The 18,936-nt window shown below is 41.5% G+C and overlaps 1 protein-coding gene across 3 annotated transcripts in view; it reads right to left on the bottom strand.

The window, feature by feature from the left end:
• The window catches only part of DNAH11 (dynein axonemal heavy chain 11), a 356,336-nt gene that overhangs the window by 164,844 nt on the left and 172,556 nt on the right, over window positions 1-18,936 (bottom strand). For all 3 annotated transcript variants that reach the window (XM_042967928.1, XM_042967929.1, XM_042967930.1), the window contains 3 exons: window positions 11,327-11,477; window positions 8,349-8,480; window positions 3,315-3,488 (listed from right to left, as the gene is read on the bottom strand). In XM_042967928.1, the coding sequence (XP_042823862.1) occupies window positions 3,315-3,488; window positions 8,349-8,480; window positions 11,327-11,477 (457 nt within the window). The remainder of the gene's footprint in view (window positions 1-3,314; window positions 3,489-8,348; window positions 8,481-11,326; window positions 11,478-18,936) is intronic.

The raw sequence follows: 18,936 nt of genomic DNA, 5'->3' as shown, positions 1-18,936 counted from the left end.
ACACCTACTTAGAACTGAGTATGTGACAGGTACTATGGTAAGCACTTTATAAGCTATGTTGTATGATACACATACCTAATCTTTGAGGAGAGTTTTGTTAGGATTTTCATCTCGGAGATGATGAAACTAAAGCTAAGAGAACACTGATAACTTGGCCAAAGTCACAGCATGGTAGTAAGTGGTGGTACTTGGATTAAAATCCAAGCCTGTCCAGAGCCTGAGCCCTGTATTAACTACCACACAGAAGGCGTGCCAGGGCACGACAGTATGCACGTTACTTAATGTCTTGGCACTCCCATTTTACCCTGTGTAAAAAGGTTATTAATAGTCTATGCCTTAGAAAGTTGTTTTAAGGATAAATTAATCTATGGGGCGCCTGGGTGGCTCAGCCAGTTGGGCATCTGGCTTTGGCTCAGGTCATAATCTCATGGTTCGTGGATTTGTGTCCCACTTCGGGCTCTGTGCTGACAGCTCAGAGCCTGGAGCCCGTTTTGGATTCTGTGTCTCCCTGTCTCTCTGCCCCTCCCCTGCTCATGCTCTGTCTCTCTCTGTCTCAAAAATAAATATAAACATTTAAAAACATTTTTTTTAAAAAGGATGTAATCTATGTAAAGCAAGTTAGAAAAGGGTCTGAGATAGACTACTGTAACATCAGTATTGACCATTATTACTGAGTATGGTTCTCTTCCAATATGTTAAGAAGCTGTTAATCAAATAACGTCTGGTCCAGCCGTGCGTAAAATAGGACCACAAATTCCTAATAGTTCCTTGTTGCATAGAAGTTGTCACTGATCAGATGCATCAACCCAGTGATACCAGTTTTTGGTCTTTGGTTTATTACGAATTCTCAGCTTTCAGCTCGCCAGATAACACTCCCAGGTGGGCTAGGTCCAGGCAGGCTGAGAAAAAACAGCTTTCAAAATTTATCAAGCAGATGGAACAGACATGGTAGGTTGCCTCCCAAACACCCATTTCTCCACTCTCCTTCCTGCCAGAGCTCCCACTTTGTCCAAGTCTCCACGCTTCTCCCACACAGACACGCTTCAGGCGAAGCTCCACCTGGTTTCCACAGTGGTGTGGTGATTCATCAAAGCCAATTATTTTAACCCATTACCCTGGCCTGAGACAGCTTAGAATGGCATGTGACCCCTGCAGCATTAGATGAAAGAGGCGGTTTGCTCTGGGGCTTCTGAGAAGGTTTCCTCACTCTTCATAAAAAAAAGATAAGAGAAAGCATCCTTTCCCTCTAAAGGTGACTCTTGATGTTACCGGAGTCCTTTCAGACCAGGAAGAATCCTAGTCTTAAAATGATGCCAGTGTTAAGAAGACCAGAGAGATGGTAAGACCTAAATCCTTGGTAATAACACCAAGTCACAGAATTAACCCGTCTCAGGGACATCCTACCTCTCATTTCTTGTTTGTGAAATAAGTTTCCTCCTGGCTCGGTGTTACAGGTTGAAGTGGGTCTTCCCAAAATTCTTATGATAAAGCCCAAACCCTTAGTACCTCAGAAAGTGACTGTATTTGCAAACAGGATCTTTAAAGAGGTGATTAAGCTAAAACGAAGCCATGAGGGTGGGCCCTACCTCAAACTGGCTGGTGTCCTTCTAAAAGGAGGCGGTTGGGACAGACTTGGAGACAGTGTCCAGGGAAGCATGGATGCATGCACACAAAGGCCATGTGAGGACACAGCAGGCAGGTGGCCATCTGCAAGCCAAGTAGAGAGGACTAAGGAGAAACCAGAGTGGCCAACACATCAGTCATGGATTGCTAGCCTCCAGAAAGAAACAGGAGAAAATGAATTTCTAATGTAGAAGCCACCCAGTCTACGGTACTGTGTTTGGGCATCCCTCGCACACTCATACAAGTAGAACAGGCCCCTAATCCAGGGACAGGTGTCCTTACATAAAGGGAAATGTGCACACACAGGGAAAATGCCGTGCAAGTAAGCAGCGAGCATGAAACACCAAGATCACCAGCTAATTCCAGACAGAAAGGCCTGGAAGTCTCTTCCAGTTGTCCCTGACAGCATCAGAAGGAACCAGTCCTGCTGACATGGTTTTTTTCAACTTCTAGCCTCCAGAACCATGAGACAATACATGTCTGCTGTCCAAGCCTTGTGGTAGTTTCCTGTAGCAGCTTCAGAGAACTAATACATTGGGTTTTCTTTGATTTCACATGAGCTGCTTCCTAATTAATGCCACAGAAATCACCTAGATTCTATTCACATAGCACTACTTGAAACAATAAGTTCTAAAGTGAATCAGAGTGATATGAGATTTAAAAAAAAAATTTTTAATGTTTGTTTATTTTTGAGACACAGAGTGTGAGCAGGGGAGGGGCAGAGAGAGAGGGAGATACAGAATCTGAAGCAGGCTCCAGGCTCTGAGCTGACAGCACACAGCCTGACGGGGGACTCAAACCCACGAACCATGAGATCATGACCTGAGCTGAAGTCAGATGCTCAACCGACTGAGCCACCCAGGCACCCCTGACATGAGTTTTTTAAAATTTATTTATCTTGAGAGTGAGTGAGCAAGCACGGGGGAGGCACAGAGAAAGGAGAGAGAGAGAGAGAGAGAGAGAGAATGAATCCTAAGCAGGCTCCACACTGTCAGTGCAGAGCCCGATATGAGGCTAAATCCCTTGATCCCTGGGATCATGACCTGAGCCGAAATCAAGAGTCAGACGCTTAACCGATTGAGCCTCCCAGGCGCCCCCAGGATGACACGATTTTAAGAAGTATAATGAAAAGTAAAAGAGATTGAGGCAGAATAAGAAGATGCACAGAGAGTAACTCAACATCAGAGAACTGTAAAACGACAGCATATGAAGAGAAAATTAAAGAGATCCTCTTAGATGTGTCAGTTGCCATGAGGATTTGAAACACAGTTGGGGAGATTCCACACATCCATTTTACAGCTTGGGGGCTAAAGGAAAGATGTTCTATGTGAAAAGTGCTGTCTAATAAATTCACAATATGGTCACATATAAGAATCACTGAACTAACAGAAATATGTCTTTGATTTTTAATAAAGCTCACAAAGTTTCCAGGAAAATATAAAGAAAGCTGTTACCACACAATGAAGTTAGAAACTTTTCTAAAAAGGTTGTAGAAATACAAGAGCCATCTTACAGATTGGTCCTATAACTAAGATTCTTCTCTCTCAAGAAATAGAGTATATGCTGACCCTATCAAAAATGTTTCCATCCGGCCGGAAAAGGACTGCTGAAAAAAAGGGGGGTGGGGAGGGGCGGGGAGCGAAGGCTCAAACCAGCACAGTGCGGCTTGAAAATGATAATGTTCCACCTACCTGCAGAGGTACCTCTGGATCCATAGAAAGTTTGGGGACTTTCTCAGCCCAGGGCAAGAATTTCTTAGTTTTGTGGTCCAGATAATAATCAAAGATTGTCCCCTGGGATGGAAACTTCACGGCTTTCATCTCTTTATGCCACCAGCGACTGAATTCCGCTTGAGAGCCTGAAAGCTAAGGAGAACAAGAAAAATCCTTATTGCAGACCTAGAGGTAATTTTGAACACATACAAAGCCCCTCGAAATCCTGTTAGGCACAGTATTTGTAATGTACAGAGTCATAATTACAAATGAGATTGAGTAAATGACCCAAGAAAAATAAATAACTAGAAGTAACTTATAATGAGTGATAATATCAGAGAAGCAGAAAGCTATAATTGCCATGCCTCCATCAGGTACAAATTTTCTGGAATAATTATTAACTTAAAAAGCAAAGTAAGGTTAGGTGAACCTTAGATTACCCCTGGGTTATTCAATTTAACAATGAGCCATCATGCAAATTCCCATGCTAGGTAAAGTAAGACAGTGGTTCTCAAACACTCGTGTTGACTGATAGTAAAATCAATTGATATCAATCGATAGTAAAATTGATAGTAAATCAATTGATGGTAAAATAAGAAAGAACAAAGGAATACTTTTTAAAAATTGGTAGCAGTATTTGATTTAAATACTGTCCTTTCTTTGAGCTTATAGACTTCCAAGACCTTTGGGTGTTAAAAAACCTTTTCCTTAATAAAATTATGTTATTAATTAAGGTCACTTTTAAAATAAATGTCCTTATTTAGAAAAGTAAGCATTTGGTAACCCTACTTCATTCCTTCAAGTCAAGATTCGCACTCTTTATCTTTGACATTCTAAATCCGGGCACCCCCACCATGAGGGATGAGGAAAGGCACATTCTTGGTTTTCTGGCAGGGCACCACTGAGGAGCTGAAAGCTCTAGAGAGACAAACTGCTGTCCTCCAGAAAGGACTGTCTTTATATGATGATAGGTACAAGCCTTTTGCTGCTAGATTAGGGTTTGGAAAATAAAGAAGGGGAAATGGTGACTGTATAGTAGTGGGTTATAACAGCCTTCTGTATCTATAGAAGACTCTGTCTAACGGCTCCTATATTGACTGGACCACCCAGCCTCCTGTCTCCTCCATCCACAGGACCACGCAGCCTCCTGACTCCTCCATCCAGGGAACAACGTGGCACAGAGACTTCTATACCCACAGGATACTCTAGCATAGTGAGCTGGTGAACTCAAAGAACAGCGTGTGTGAGCGTCCACCACGTTCAGCAGTGTCATACTTAATCTAAGACCTTAACTCCCATTTTTCTCCTGTGAAATTCTTAAGTCTGTTTTTTTCCTTTGGTGGTCTATGTCCCTGGAGTATGGCCAACTTTCTGTACTGGGCTGATTACACTCTCGGGTACAGACAGGATGGCCGGAAAACAGGAAAGTGTGGTGAGGGCAGAGAACGGTCATCAGTCTCAGCAGGCAGAGCTTGCCCCAGCACCTTCCCAACACATTGAGCTCACACGCCTACATACCACCACGCATGTGTTCATGAGTCTAGGCTCACATGATTTTCGGGTTGGTGGCATGGTATTTCATCACCCTACAGAGGTTGGTCTTAAGTTAGTTCAGAAAGTAACTTACCTGGCACCGTTCTCTGTAGGCAGAATTCATAGGACTCCTACTTTACATTAATATTGGCTGACCACTACATTGCCAAGATCATCTTGGTGATAAATCTTTGATTCACTCAACTAAAATGCATTTGTTCTCTAGTGGGGAAGAAAACCAAAAAAGCTCCTATCCTCGTAGAGTATATGGGGAGATAGAGGCAGAGACATGAGGAAGCACAGTGGAGGGTAAGCCATGGTAGAGGGTAAGCCAATAAATGTACAAATAAAGAGCTGTCTTGAAAGTAAAGTTTGCTGTAATTAAGAGTAACAGGGGTAAATTCATTTGAATTGGATCTTCAGTGAGCCATCTTTGAGAACGGACACAGATATTTGAGAACAGGCACACTATTCCAAGAAGCAGGAAGAGGCCAGCACAGACAAAGATCCTGTGGGCATGAAAGACCTTGTGTTCCAGAAACTTTCAGTGCAACTGGTGGAAGAGGGTGGGAGGTAGGGGAGGGAGTAGCAAGGAAGAAGCAGGGGGAGACAGGCAGGACCAGATCCAGAGGGCTTGGAGATGGTATTCAATTTTTCACTTTGTCCTAAAAGCAAAAGGAATCCATTAAAGTGTTTTAAACTCTCAAGTGTATCATATAATTCAATTTACATTAAAAAAAGTCACTCTGGCTGCTGAGAGGATAATGGATTATGGGGGAAGTACAAAAGCAGACCGAAGAGGTTGTTACCTTAGAAGCCAAGTGAGAAGGGAAAACAGCAGTTTATGGGAGCTCAGGGAGAGTTGATCCAAGACCTATTTTAAAGTTGTGTGCAATGGCCTGGCTTGAGAACACGGGGCCTGGATCAGTCTGTTGCAGTCTGAACCTGGCTCAGACTTTAAATGTGTGCCCTCACAGGCTAACTTCTCTAAGTTGCGGCTCCTTTTTTGTTTGTAAAAGGGGAGGAAGGTAGTTGTACCAATACATAACAGTTTTATCGTTTTTGGAAGATTCAGTAAAATAGCCTACTAAAAGGCCTAAGCACATTCTCTGACATATAGTAGGCATTCAGATTTGTTCAGTTAATAAATGGCTAACCTAAGAGTGCTTTTTTGTCTGTTTCATTCACGTTTCCAACTTTATAGCCTCTCTTTTGAATGCTTTGTAGTTAGAAGCTTTTGAAGATGAAAAGATGATAATGATGATGATGATGAAGACGATGACGACTCTAGTCTAGGGAGAGAATGTCTGGGGGAGTTAGGTGATCATTGTGGTGGCCTGGCTTGATGGACTGGTGGGAAGGTGGCCATGTTTGGAAACTGGAAAGATGAGAACACCATCAGCTAGGAGGGAGGTGATCAGGAATAGAGAGATCTCTGCTGTCAACATCCTACTCACACAACTTTACCTGGTTTATATCCTAGAGAAGGAAAAACCTCCTAGAGAACATGGGAAACATACCAAAGAAGATGGAGGAGGGGATGGGTTGAGGAGAGGGGAGATCATGCCTGTGGCCTCTGTGAAGGAGAAATGCACGTGTGCTGTAAATTGTGCTTGAGAAAAACCCTGTGCAGTCACCTAATCCCAACTTTGGACTCTCACTCAAAGTAACACAGGATGTTATTCTTTAGAAAGCACTTGGGAGATTACAGAAGGAAATGTGCCTTCTGAGAACGATCAAAGTAAGATCGAACAGACCAAGTGAATTCCAAGTTTATTTATAGATATGATCTACAGGAACCTGGCGACAAGAAGCAGAACTGGCCCCCAGGTTTTAGCAGCCATGTATGTGAGGACCTACAACAAAGAAACCAATGGAAATATGGTTCCTGCTTGGCTGTGATGCCTTCTAATTTAAATCCCGTTTACATCTGGAAACATGTGGCCAAGTCTGGAAGACGTGTGCCATCTATTTTTAGTGCAAAGATTCTGGGATACCTGTAGGAGCCTTCTGACCATGAGAGATCCTGAGGTCCCCTGGACAGTGTGGACTTTGGAGTTGTACAGGGGTGTGAATCCTGGCGTCATTTCTTACCAGTGTAACCTTGATCAAGTCACTTTGCCTGTCTGAGCTTTATTGGCATGATGGAGATAGCTTGAATGATGACTGGAAACATTACATGGCAAAATCTACATACAGAGGTGCATGGTGACCAGATGTGCAGTCTTTTCAAGGTGAAAAATTCTGCACTTCAGGAAGTCTAACCTACGTATGTAGGTGTGAGTGTGTCCATGTCTGCATGCACTTGAACAAGCTCATCTCAGGTGTTTGCCCACAAGAAGTCGGAGGCTATGGGTGACCCGCACTAGGAACGCTGTGCAGGCATGGTAGCCTCATGTGAGGCTCAAGGAAAGACCCTTGGAAAGGAACTGACCTGAGTTGCCTCTAGTTCATGAATCATTACCCTGGGCATCATGTAAGAGACTGATTGGATGTAAGAGACTACTGACAGGGAAACCAATTTCAAGGTTATTATGTGCTGTAGATTCAACTGTGTCCACCCACCCACCCCAAATTCCTACGTAGAAGCTCTTGCTCCCAATGTGATCATGTTTGGAGATGGGGCCTTTGGTGAGTAATTAGGTTCAGATGAGGTCATGAGGGTTGGTCTTCACAAAGGGATTAATGCCTTTATAAAAAAGATACAAGAAAGCTTTTTCTGGTTTCTCTCTGCCAGGTGAGGACACAGCAAAAGAACACCTGCCTACCAGCCAGGAAGAGGGTCCTTGCCAGAACTTGACCATGCCGGCACCCTGACCTTGGACTTCCAAAACCAAATTTCTATCGGTTAAGCCATGTAAGGTATTTTGTTATGGCAGCCCAAGCTAAGACACTGTGACTGCCCAGGACAATCTAATAATGATACATTCCTGAATAAAGGCTGTAGGGATAGGGGCTGGGGGGCGGGGGAGTGAGTAGAGGACAGATGTGAAAGCTGTTGTGTGATTGAAAGGTAGGTATTGGATATAGAAATAAAGAATGATGTCTCCCTGTATTTTCACTAGAACAACTGGAAGGAATGTGAGTGTCCTCAAGGATAAGGCAGGGTACAGAGGAAGAAGAGCAAATTCAGGGGTGGGGCGGAGGAAGAGCTGTGTCTCTGACACGGTGTGACCGTCCCCTGGAAGCACACACTACTGGCACTGCTCCAGAGGCAGGTGGAAACCCTGAGCCGTGAGCTCGGAACAGAGATCTGGGGCAAGGCTAGGGGTGTGGCATCGTCAGCCAATGTGAGCGCTGCCAGCCTGGAGGAGCATGTCTGAACAACACTCAGGCTTAGAAGACATCAAGGCAAGTGGCGGAGATTTATGATAATGTTAAAAAAAATAAACAAAACACAGGAATCAAAATTACAATGCCCCGCCCCCCCAAGTAAAACTGGTTCCTTAAATTATTTCTGTAAACAACTGCTAAACATACCTGATCTTGCAGCAGAGTGCCTCCGAACGCCCACACACAAGCAAAGACAAAGACGACTTCATAAACCTCTTTTGGGCTGTCAGAGGGTACACTCTCAGGGGTCAACAAACATTCCAGAAGGATACAAATAGTCTAGTGAACAAGAAATAGCCATTCATTTAGGGCAATAAATCCTTAATAGCAAAATAAGATCATAGGACATATTAACAAATCCACTTGTTCCTTAAGAGATTGTAGAATTTCCCCCAATCTGTGATTTGTTACATTGAGAGAAACAGAAGTTAGGGACTCAGATTTCTAAACCAGTAGTGGAAAACCTTCGCCACTTTTGACAAAATTGATCTTCTAAACAATAAACTATTTTGAAAACGACGCTCTTATCCAATTCATCATCACTGTAATGAATGCAAATACACATAAGCAAAAAGAAATACAATGGAGCATATATCTAAGCTCTCTTTTGTTATAAACAGGGAGTCATAGAATACCTAGTATTCTATAGCTCATTTCTCACCTAAAAAAATCCTAAAGACATCTTACCTTACCAATAAGAGCTGCCCTATAGTATCACTGGGAATGGGTGCCTAAGATTCCACTTGACAGAAAGGCATTTATTTATTCATTTCCCTTTTGGACATTTAGGGAACCCACTTTCCCTGAGTGCTTTGGCAATGGGTTTTTCCCACCTGTTGAATAAATTTAGCAAGTCAGACTTGCAGCCTTGACCTGTGACATTTTTTTTTCTGGACACCAGACTGAATTTAATCTTCAAGAAATGTTACTCAAGAACTTGTGAGACAGCAGTGCGGTCTGTTGGTCAGAAACACACCCCGTGTTCAGGACAATCAGGCCAGTAATGAAGGGAACATGGCAGCTTGCGAAAGCCTTTCCCAAATGTAGCAATCATCAGTAGTGAACAACATGTTTTTGAGCTAGTTCTCGGAAGCACAAAAACAGTTGTCATTTAGTAGCATTATCACAGACTCTCATAACTCATGGTCCCCTTCCCCTGGTTTCTGAAGGCAGCAAAAGATTTTATCTATCATTTGGACAGCAATGCAAGCTGTGACAAAACAAGTCAGGACTGTGCGTGCGTCTTTCTTTCCCACCCAGGAAAACTGAGGAAAATCCATAGTAACACGGAAAAAAGGTCCTGGAAATAGTTTGGAAAGGTTTTTAATTTTAAAAAGTTGAGCACCTGTTATATTTCTCAGTCTACTCTCTTGATTTCTATGTTATATGGTTCTGTATTGCCAATTTGAAATAAGCTTCTATTAGAAATAAACATTAGCAGTGTGCTATGAAGAAAGAATAATGTAAAACGGTGAGGTTTTGCTATTTCTGAGTAAAGCCATGATGGTCTGAGGAACCATGAAAATCGAAACAAAAAAAGACTGACTTCCATGAGACGTCATCCACTGATCTGAACATTCTAATAATGGACAACTTTTCTACTTTCTCCCAAACACTGTAGCTGGAAAACACTTTGAGCTCTGTGTCAGGAATTGGCAAAATCAGACTTCAGTGCATATTGTGAAAGAGCTAATACACGTCATCAAAATTAAAGCCAATATATTTCACGCACTGGAAAACATACTACATGAATTTCTCAAAGTAGTCGTTTGAAGATACTCCCTTTTGTACTCATTTCTGTCTCACATTTTGTCCTTACAAGTAATCACAGAAAAGAGACTGGTGTATAAAACAACAGCTGAGAAGGAGCTCCGGATAAAATGCCATTTTGGAACAATACGAAAGGAGGAAGTGAGAAGGAAAGTCATATTAATTCCTACTGACCTATTTTCACACTACCCTTGAATGAAAAAAATTCACACTACAGAGAATCACACAAATACGTAAGTCAACTTGAGAAAGAACACAATCCTGCTTTTGCAAGTACTACACCAGAGGAAGTCTAATTAGGCTAACCACATAATTAATTCATTATGAATAAATTCAGACCTGCTTTCAGAAATAAATTATACCTCAGATAATTACTGTTGAAGACTATCGTTTATTTAATTGGTGTGTGAATTATCCAAAAACCTGAACTTTCTCTTCTTATTATGCTTGTGACTATTTCTCATTTAGCTTCAAACAAATCTGGTAACACAGGAACTTAATGGTAACAAAGTACTCTGAAACCAATTTTGCTCCTAGTGGAAAAAAAAATAAAAGATTTCTAATTGTAAACCTTTTGTGAAGTTTTATACTTCTTAAGGCTGGGGATTGTTTTTCTTCATGCTGAGATTAAGATCACAACCTTCATTTCTGTGTGCTGTGAATTATTTTCATTTGCTTCCATGACAACCTATCATATACACCCTTCAGTCTTACCAGCTGTCTCTGAATGAGGATCAGAACAGACCTGTTCCTGGAATATTATAAACACTCCATAGAGTATGATCTGACTTTATGAGTATTTGGGGGAGGTGGAGAACAGAAAGGTAGGATAGTGTGGGAGGGCTATGGGTGGTTGAGCTCAGAAGCTTTCTCTTGCTCACTGGCCAACATCTTTAGTTACTGGATTTACTGTAGTCGAAAAAACACTGAGCACCTTCTCTGGGCCAGTGACTTAGGAGACAAAAAAAGAAATATGGCTGCTGCCACTGTGTTCTTTTTCTACTCCAGTAACTTGAAGGAACACAATAATTAAGTAAACACACACCTGGCCGCTACTCTGTGTGAGGAACTATGTAAATATCTGGGGACATACAAGGGGGCTTCTGCCTTCTGAACAACAGTCTCATGAAAAAACAGACTATAGCCCAGGTGATCATGGAAAGGAATAGGTGTGTCACAGAGATTTGCCAAAAGCACTCGGGAACACGGACGGAGCTGTGGGAAGAGAGTTGGAATAACCCGACAACCCCCAAAATCTTTCCATCTTCTTTGTCAAACAAAAGCTGCCATTGCCTTGATCGAGCCCCACTACCGCATCAGGACTGGAATGTAAAACGGGGTGACCAGAGTCAAACCTGCACCAGGCTGTTCTCTGGAATTGAAGTGATGGTTTTAAAGCTTGTTCTCAGCTTATCCAAGCATGCAGGGACATATTTATCAAAAAGAATAGTTAAGTTGGCCTTTTCTGATTGATGCCGCCTTCTGTCTATCCAACTGGCCACATACCTGAAAAAGAACATAGAAAAGCTTTTATTGAACACTAGGCTTGAAAAGCAGAATTTCACCAACTCAAAAGCTTCCCCCCCCCCCCCCCCCCAGCTTGGTGCCACACTTCAGGGACATGTTTAGTGAGTTCATTCTCTTTCTCAAACTGCAAATATTTTTAAATGACCCCTTAAAAACTTGTTTTAAAGGCCACTTTTGCATTAATGAAAAGAATGTAAAAGAAACTCCTAATAGCACTTAGAAGCCAAACATAATAGAGTATAAGTAGGCCATTACTGAGCATTTATAAGGAGGTTGCAGTGTGTCATTTCCTAAGGGACTGAAACTATTTCATAGGGTAGGCCTTATTTATGAAAACAGCTTGGGATTTTTCTTGATTAATCTTGGCATCAAGTATTTAGTGATGACAAATCAGTTACAAATAAAAAGGTGAAAATTCCATAGGGGCTATTTCCAAGTCCCTCCTTTTCCACTGGACTGGATCTAACTTGAACCCGACAGGCAGATAATGTATTTCCACTAAGTGGGTCTGAAATGGTATCTCATGCTCAGGTACATGTGTGTTCATCTGAAGCTTCAAGAATGTTATCAATTTTGATACGTTAATATCCCCCAACACATTAATAAAATCATACTTATCAGTAAAATGAAACATAGCTTCGCAGCTCCTACAGTGGTTTCTAGGGTGAAGTATGTGAAGTTAAATGAAAAAAAATTGCTTGAAAAGTTCTCATCTAATAGGAGGTAGTGATAATAAATACATTTAGCTGCCAGCAGAGAAGCTACACAATTACAGCTTTACTTTGCTATATAAGTAAATCAGATTTCACAATTTTAGTAACAGAAGAAATTAAGGTAAGATAATTATCTTATAAAAGGCTCCCTTTGATTTTTACAAAATGCCACGATAGGGTTCTATGGACTATTCAATCACGCTTCTTCTAAAGTGAGATTTATCAAATACCAGCTGTCAAAACTTTTTCAGGTCTAAGAGAAATTGTCTTCAGTTCAAGTCCGGTTGCATGACGGTAACTTGAGAGAGCATCTCTGGGTGGTGGAGACAGTGGGCACCAAGGAACAATGGAAAACAAGCGTCATTCCTAGAGGTGAAGGCCCAAAGGCTGCATCTACCTCTCAGCTACTGCAACTGCACAGCAGCTGCCAGAAACAGAATCTTAGTGTCCAGAGCTCACTGCGGCAGTGGGGGTGGCAAGAGGACCGCTCGGCAAGACAGAGCTCTGAAGTCAGACAGCCTGGATTTGTATGCCCGCTCTACCATTTTTCACCTGTTACCTTGGGCGAGTTACTTAACCTGTCTGTGCTTCAAGTTTCTCATCTAAGGAGATGATGATACTACAGACGTCCTAAGACTGTTCTGAGAATTAAATGATTTCTCATGTATAAAGTACTTATTTATTTACTTTCGAGAGAGAGAAAAAGCACATATGGGGGAGGGGCAGAGAGAGAGAATCCCAAACAGGCTCTGCACTGGCAGCATGGAGCCTGGTGCGGGGCTCAAGCCCATGAACCGTGAGATCGTGACCTGAGCCCAAACCAAGAGTTGGACGCCCAACCGACTGACCTACCCAGGCACCCCTCTCATGGATAAAGTATTTAGATTACTGTCTGGCACAGAACAAATTCTCAATAGATTTTATCCAGCAAAGGGTTGGTTGAATTCAGAGAACTGTGTTCAGATCCTGGCTCAGCCTATCTGTATAGCTCCTAAAGGCAACAGAGTCCAAACAGGGCACCAGAGTTGGCAGCGAGTGCTCTGATGGGTAAAACAAATTCAACCTCTACCCCCTGGGTCTCTGGTCTCAGGGGGAGGAGAAGTCTATGCAGGGATAACCGGGAGGTGAAGCCTCAAAAGAGCCAGAGAAGGGAGAAATGACTTTGCACTAGGGGGGCAGGTAAAAACTGCTTCACTAACCCATACTGGCAGTAGCCAAAGTCTCAAAGAGAAAACCTATCAGGCCCACAAGCAATTGTTGCCCTTGTACCAATTACCTCCACAAAGAAGGACATGAGTTCAACCCTACTAGGAGACATGGTAAAAGCTAATCTTGCACACCCCCATCAAAAGGCCCCAAACGACCTCTGCTAGGGGTCAACCATCCCAGAGAGCATAGGGAGTAAAAAAGTCTAGGTCGAATATCAACAGTTTAAAATTTCATGTATAAATTATTGATACATTTTCATAGTTCGTAATAAAAACAGACATTGAGGGACACCTGGGTAGCTCAGTTGGTTGAACATCCAACTCTTGATTTTGGCTCAGGTCACGATCTCACGATTCACGGGACTGAGCCCCGCATCTGGCTCTGTGCTGACAACATGGAGCCTGCTTGGAATTCTCTGGAGCACTCTCTCTCTGCCCCTGCCCTATTCTCTCCCTCTCAAATAAACAAACATTTAAACTGACAATTTCTGATACTTAGCTGTTTTTTTTAAATACATAAAACAAAAAAAAACATTGAAAAATAGTGAATTTAGAAGCAGACACTATTATCTTTGGCAACGGAAAAAACTGAAGATACAGATCTTTGTTGACAATTCTTTCCACTTTATTTCATTAAAAAGTTCCTTATGGTTTTTAAAAGATGCTATGCATTTGAAGATGACCAAATGACTTACTGCTATTATGACATACAATTGAAAATGACATATGAAGATAACAGGTTTATTTCTTACCTACATAAGAGATCATTGGTGCCCCTGCCTCAGGAAGAAGCCACACTGTGATGCCTTAATGCATCACCTTCATGTCAATATCCAGGTCCCTAAGAGAATCTTTACTTCGTGCTCATTTGCAAATGTGTTCCACATAATCAACTGTGTTGCCCTTCCCTTCTCCAGAAGTGCCATTCATATACCCCATCAAGTCTAAAACCCTCTAGTTTGGAAACCGCCCAGATATACTAGGTTACTCACTAGTCTGGGAACGGAATAGTGTCATGTAGGAGAGGTGGAACTCATAGGAGCTCTCTCTATAACATGCCCCCTGTCAGCAAGCTGCAGGTTGCTCTATCATTCACCGTGGCCTGGAAAATTGGCAGCGGTTAGGAGGTGTTGACTGGCAGTGTATGTCAATGATTTCTGCATTGATATGTTCACAAATATATATAGTATGCAAAGATGGAGGACGGGATTTCCGGGGTAGAAGACAGTGAGCTCAGCCAATGCAGGAGAGACTGATGAGACAGACAAAGTCCAAAAAACTAATACAAATGCAAGTAATAAAGGAGTAAGAGTGATCTAAAGATGTGGCTCCCAAAACTTACCTTCCAGTAATCTCTTGGAATCGGACTAAATTCCAGAGATATTCCGACCTTTTCCTATCATCCTCTTTAAGGTAATATGTAGTTTGGTAGATCTTATTTTCAATTATGTTTGCTTAAATAATTTTAAGTTAAGCAACTTAAAGAATTATGAATGAATTTAAATAAGTCACTGCCTGTTTGCTTTTCCTTTTCTACACATTAATCCCTTTCTAACTGGAAAAAAAATCTTGCTCATAGATTCTAGAAATTTTCTTCCAATTCCTGTTCTTTCTCGATTTCTCAAGATCTCAACAGACATATATGAACTGTCCAGTGTTTGTCTAGTAGACTTAAGACTCGGAGGTAAAGTAAAATAGTATTTGATTTCTATAGCCAATCACATGGTGATGTGATTTTAAGGTTATTTGTTATCTGACATGGTATGTTCCATGTCTGTTAAGTGTGGATATAAAATTATTTTTTAGAATAGTTCAGAGAATTTAAACAAACATATCTAAGAAGACTACCTGATACTGGCACTACCTTTAGGTCTTAAATGGAATCCCAGAAAGGTATTATCAACAAAATATTTTACCATCTCTTCTATCCACAGTAACCTAGCATTTCCTACAATAAGAATTAAAGAAATATATTTCTAATTGTGCTCACTCAAAAAGCCTAAAAGCAATGACCTATCAGTAGCTATGAGTACACTAAACATCCCTATACTGGATTCTAAATACTGTTGCTTATACAAAAGGTGGTTTCCTCTGGCTCCCTGGAGAAATCACTGAATCCAGCGAGGGTGAAGGAAGAATGAAATGAGTCAGAAGCATTTTGGTTAGCCAGAAAGCCAAGCACTCAAAGATCTACAACGACAGGTGAAAAAGAGCATGTAAGGGGCTGGCCGGAAGGGGTTCTTGATGGCAAATTTGAGACAAAGTGAGCATCTAGCCAGGAAAATGATGGTAATGAATTATAACCCACCGAACTAAAAGAAACCATGAACAGAAAATGATACCTATGAAAAAACAAAGAGGGAGAGATAAAGTGAGAGAGAAAAAGAACGGAAGGGAGAGAGGAGTGGAAGGGAGGAATTTAAGAGGAAAGAAGAGGAGGAATTCTTTATAGGAAAATGTCACTTCATATATATAAATACAATGAATGAATTAGGAAGTCACCACTTTGTAACCACCAATGGGTCACTCTTATAGGCACCTGGCTTGTTTCCCTGAAAACTGTAAGTATCATGAAAGAGAAGGTGGGGGGGGGGGCGGATATTCTACATCAAGAGAGAAAATACAGACAAGTAAATGCAATGCATGATGATCTTTGTGTTGATACTAGATTAAAAAAAAAAAACCGATAGAAGAAACGTCTTAGTTAACTGAGAAAATGTGAAGAATTTGTCTTCATGGGGCCTCTGGGTGGCTCTCAGTCAGTTAAGTGTCTGACCTCTGCTCAGGTCATGATCCTGTGGTTTGTGAGTTTGAGCCCCACATCAGGCTCTCTGCTATCAGCACAAAGCCTCTTTCAGATCCTCTGTGTCCCCCTCTCTCTGCTCCTTCTCCACTCGCACTCTCTCTCAAACATTAAGAAGAATTTTTAAAAAGAAATATTATGCTTTATTAAATACCACATCAAGGAAAAATTTCTTAGGTATGTTAATTGTACTGCGTTCATGTAGGAGAATATCCTACATGGGGATAATCAACTACTCAGTGGTGAGGGGGCGTAATGTCTCCAACTTACTTCCAGATAATTTAGCAGAAGTAAACCTAAGTAAAAAATATATGTGTGTCTGTGCCTATGAGAGAGTGTACATCCAGAGAGAAAGTAAATACAGTAAAATGGTAACAACTGATAACTGTAGGGGAAAAAAGGATACAGTGGACTACCACCATTTCAAATTTTCTATAATTTCAAATACTTTCAAATTAAAAGTTGGGGGGGGGGGTGGGGGAAGAGACCTAAGACATCGGTTTGGAAAACTGGGTTAATAATTCTATTTCAGAAGGTAATTAAGGATTAAATGAGTCAATACGTGCAAAGGTATGATACTATTATCATATAAAAGTAATGACGTATGCAATAAATATGGTGTAAAAGTATATCCCCCAATCTGAAAAACCCATTTTTTTGTAGTTCATTTAAAGTTTCTGGTGGTAGATGGTAAAAATGTAAAAATATCCTTTAGAGAAGAATCCCATCATTTTGGATAATGGCTCTGTGGTCACACACATGAAAATTAAAACTTACCCACTGATCTTGGATAAAACAAAGAAAAAAAAAACCTCAGTAAAAATAAAATCTAATGGTGAAGAAAGAGTTGTTTAACTTTCTTAGGAATGCAAATTGGGTGCCTTTTTTAATCAAGTAAGACTCTTTGACTTACTAGATAAAAGTCTTTCTTGAAAAGGGCTTTACACAGCTTTCATTAGCACGAATCTCTATGCGATGCTACTGAGCCTAAACTACATAGACCTTGAGAATCATGAGGCTCATGATTGAAATCAGACCACATCCAGAGGGGGTCCCCTGAAGGAAATGGGGTGTGAGGAATGCCTCTGCAGTGTTTATGGGGGAGTCAAGGGCTAACATAGATGCTCTGTTAGCCAGCCCCCAAACCCACAAAAACATCCTAGGACACAGTCTGAATCCTACCTGGGAAAAGAATCTATCATCAGTTCAAGAAGAACTCTCCACCTTAGACTTTTAAAAATCACTCCTTTCCCCAGATAAATCCAATAAAACACTGTTGGACACAAAAGCCTGGGCATGGCTCTACTTTGCTGTGGAGTCAAGGGATGAGACCTTCGGTGAACAAATCAGTACCCAGAAAAAGCAGCCTGGAGAAGCACGTCAGCCAAGCACGTGGCAGGGAACAGAGGTCATCCTGACATCAGGATAACAGGGAAGGATTGCCAGGAGGACTACTGACAAAGGTGTGGGCACGGAGCAGGGAAAATGGAGGGGAAAGTTTTGTGCCATGGGTAATAACCGAGGAGCGGTTAGTGCACCTGTGCCTGCAGGGACAAGGACACGAGGGACTACCAGAATGTGGAAGGGACAAATCTTATAGAAAGACTTTAGAGGAGGGGTGACCTGCAGTTGAGAGACACAGCCATCCTGATGTGACACCGCATGGAAAGAGCCAAGGAAGTAAATAGGCTGACCTCACTCTCCTCTCTCCCTCTCATTCCCTGACAGGGCTTCTCATGGGCCAAACCAACCAGGAGCCAGAGGGCAAGGAGCCCATTGAAGTGGCCCATACAGGACAGCCTGTGGGGGCCAGGGCAGGGGGGAGGGGTGGACAGAAGATTCTGACACCAGTAGCCCTCAAGCACGTGTTCACGTGCGGAGGTCAAACACTCTTTCCACACCTCATAGAGGGAATGCCAGAGGTGCAACACGTTGCCGCCCAGGATGGATTATGCCAAGTGTAAGCATTCGAGAGCAGCAAGTGAGCACAATTTGTTCTCCATCAAAGAATTACCACCGTTCAGGTATGGATATCATATGTCTCAGTATGAACACACAAGTTTATACATTAATGTATTTACAGAAAATGATATATCTATATCTTCATTCTCCATATGAACTATTATTCACTTATTCAACAAATACTGAGTTCTTAACACGTACAAGGTGTGAACAGGGTAATGTCCAACTAAAAATGACAAATCCATACAGGTGTTAATTTCATTATTTTTGTTTAAAAAATGTTTTTAATTTTTTTTAGTTTTTAATTTTTTTTTTTTATTTTTGAGACATAAAGTGAGCAGGGGAGGGCCAGAGAGAGGGGGCAGAAAATCCTAAGCAGGCTCTGCACTGTCAGCATAGAGCCCTACATGGGGCTCAAACTCACAACTGGTGAGATCATAACATGAGTCGAAGTCAGATGCTCAAGTAAGTCACCCAGGCCCTCCTTTCATTATCTTCAAATTAGCCTACTTAATTAGCTTTAAATTTATTTGCTAATACTTCCTTCAAATGATCAGATAAAATTTTAGTTTTTATAGCTAAGACTGAAAAAAGAAATATTCACAAGAATAAAAACAAAAGCAAACTAGATTTAAAAAAATAGGCAAAAGACTAAAATAAGCATTTTCCAGAGAAAATATGCAAATGGCCAATAAGCACATGAAAAGCTGCTCAATAAGACTAATCATTAGGGAAATGTAAATCAAAACCAG

The sequence above is a fragment of the Panthera tigris genome, chromosome A2 (genome assembly GCF_018350195.1).
Source record: "Panthera tigris isolate Pti1 chromosome A2, P.tigris_Pti1_mat1.1, whole genome shotgun sequence".
NCBI lineage: Eukaryota > Metazoa > Chordata > Mammalia > Carnivora > Felidae > Panthera > Panthera tigris.
Note: the sequence above shows the minus strand (reverse complement) of the source record. Positions and strands in the feature narration are given on the sequence as shown.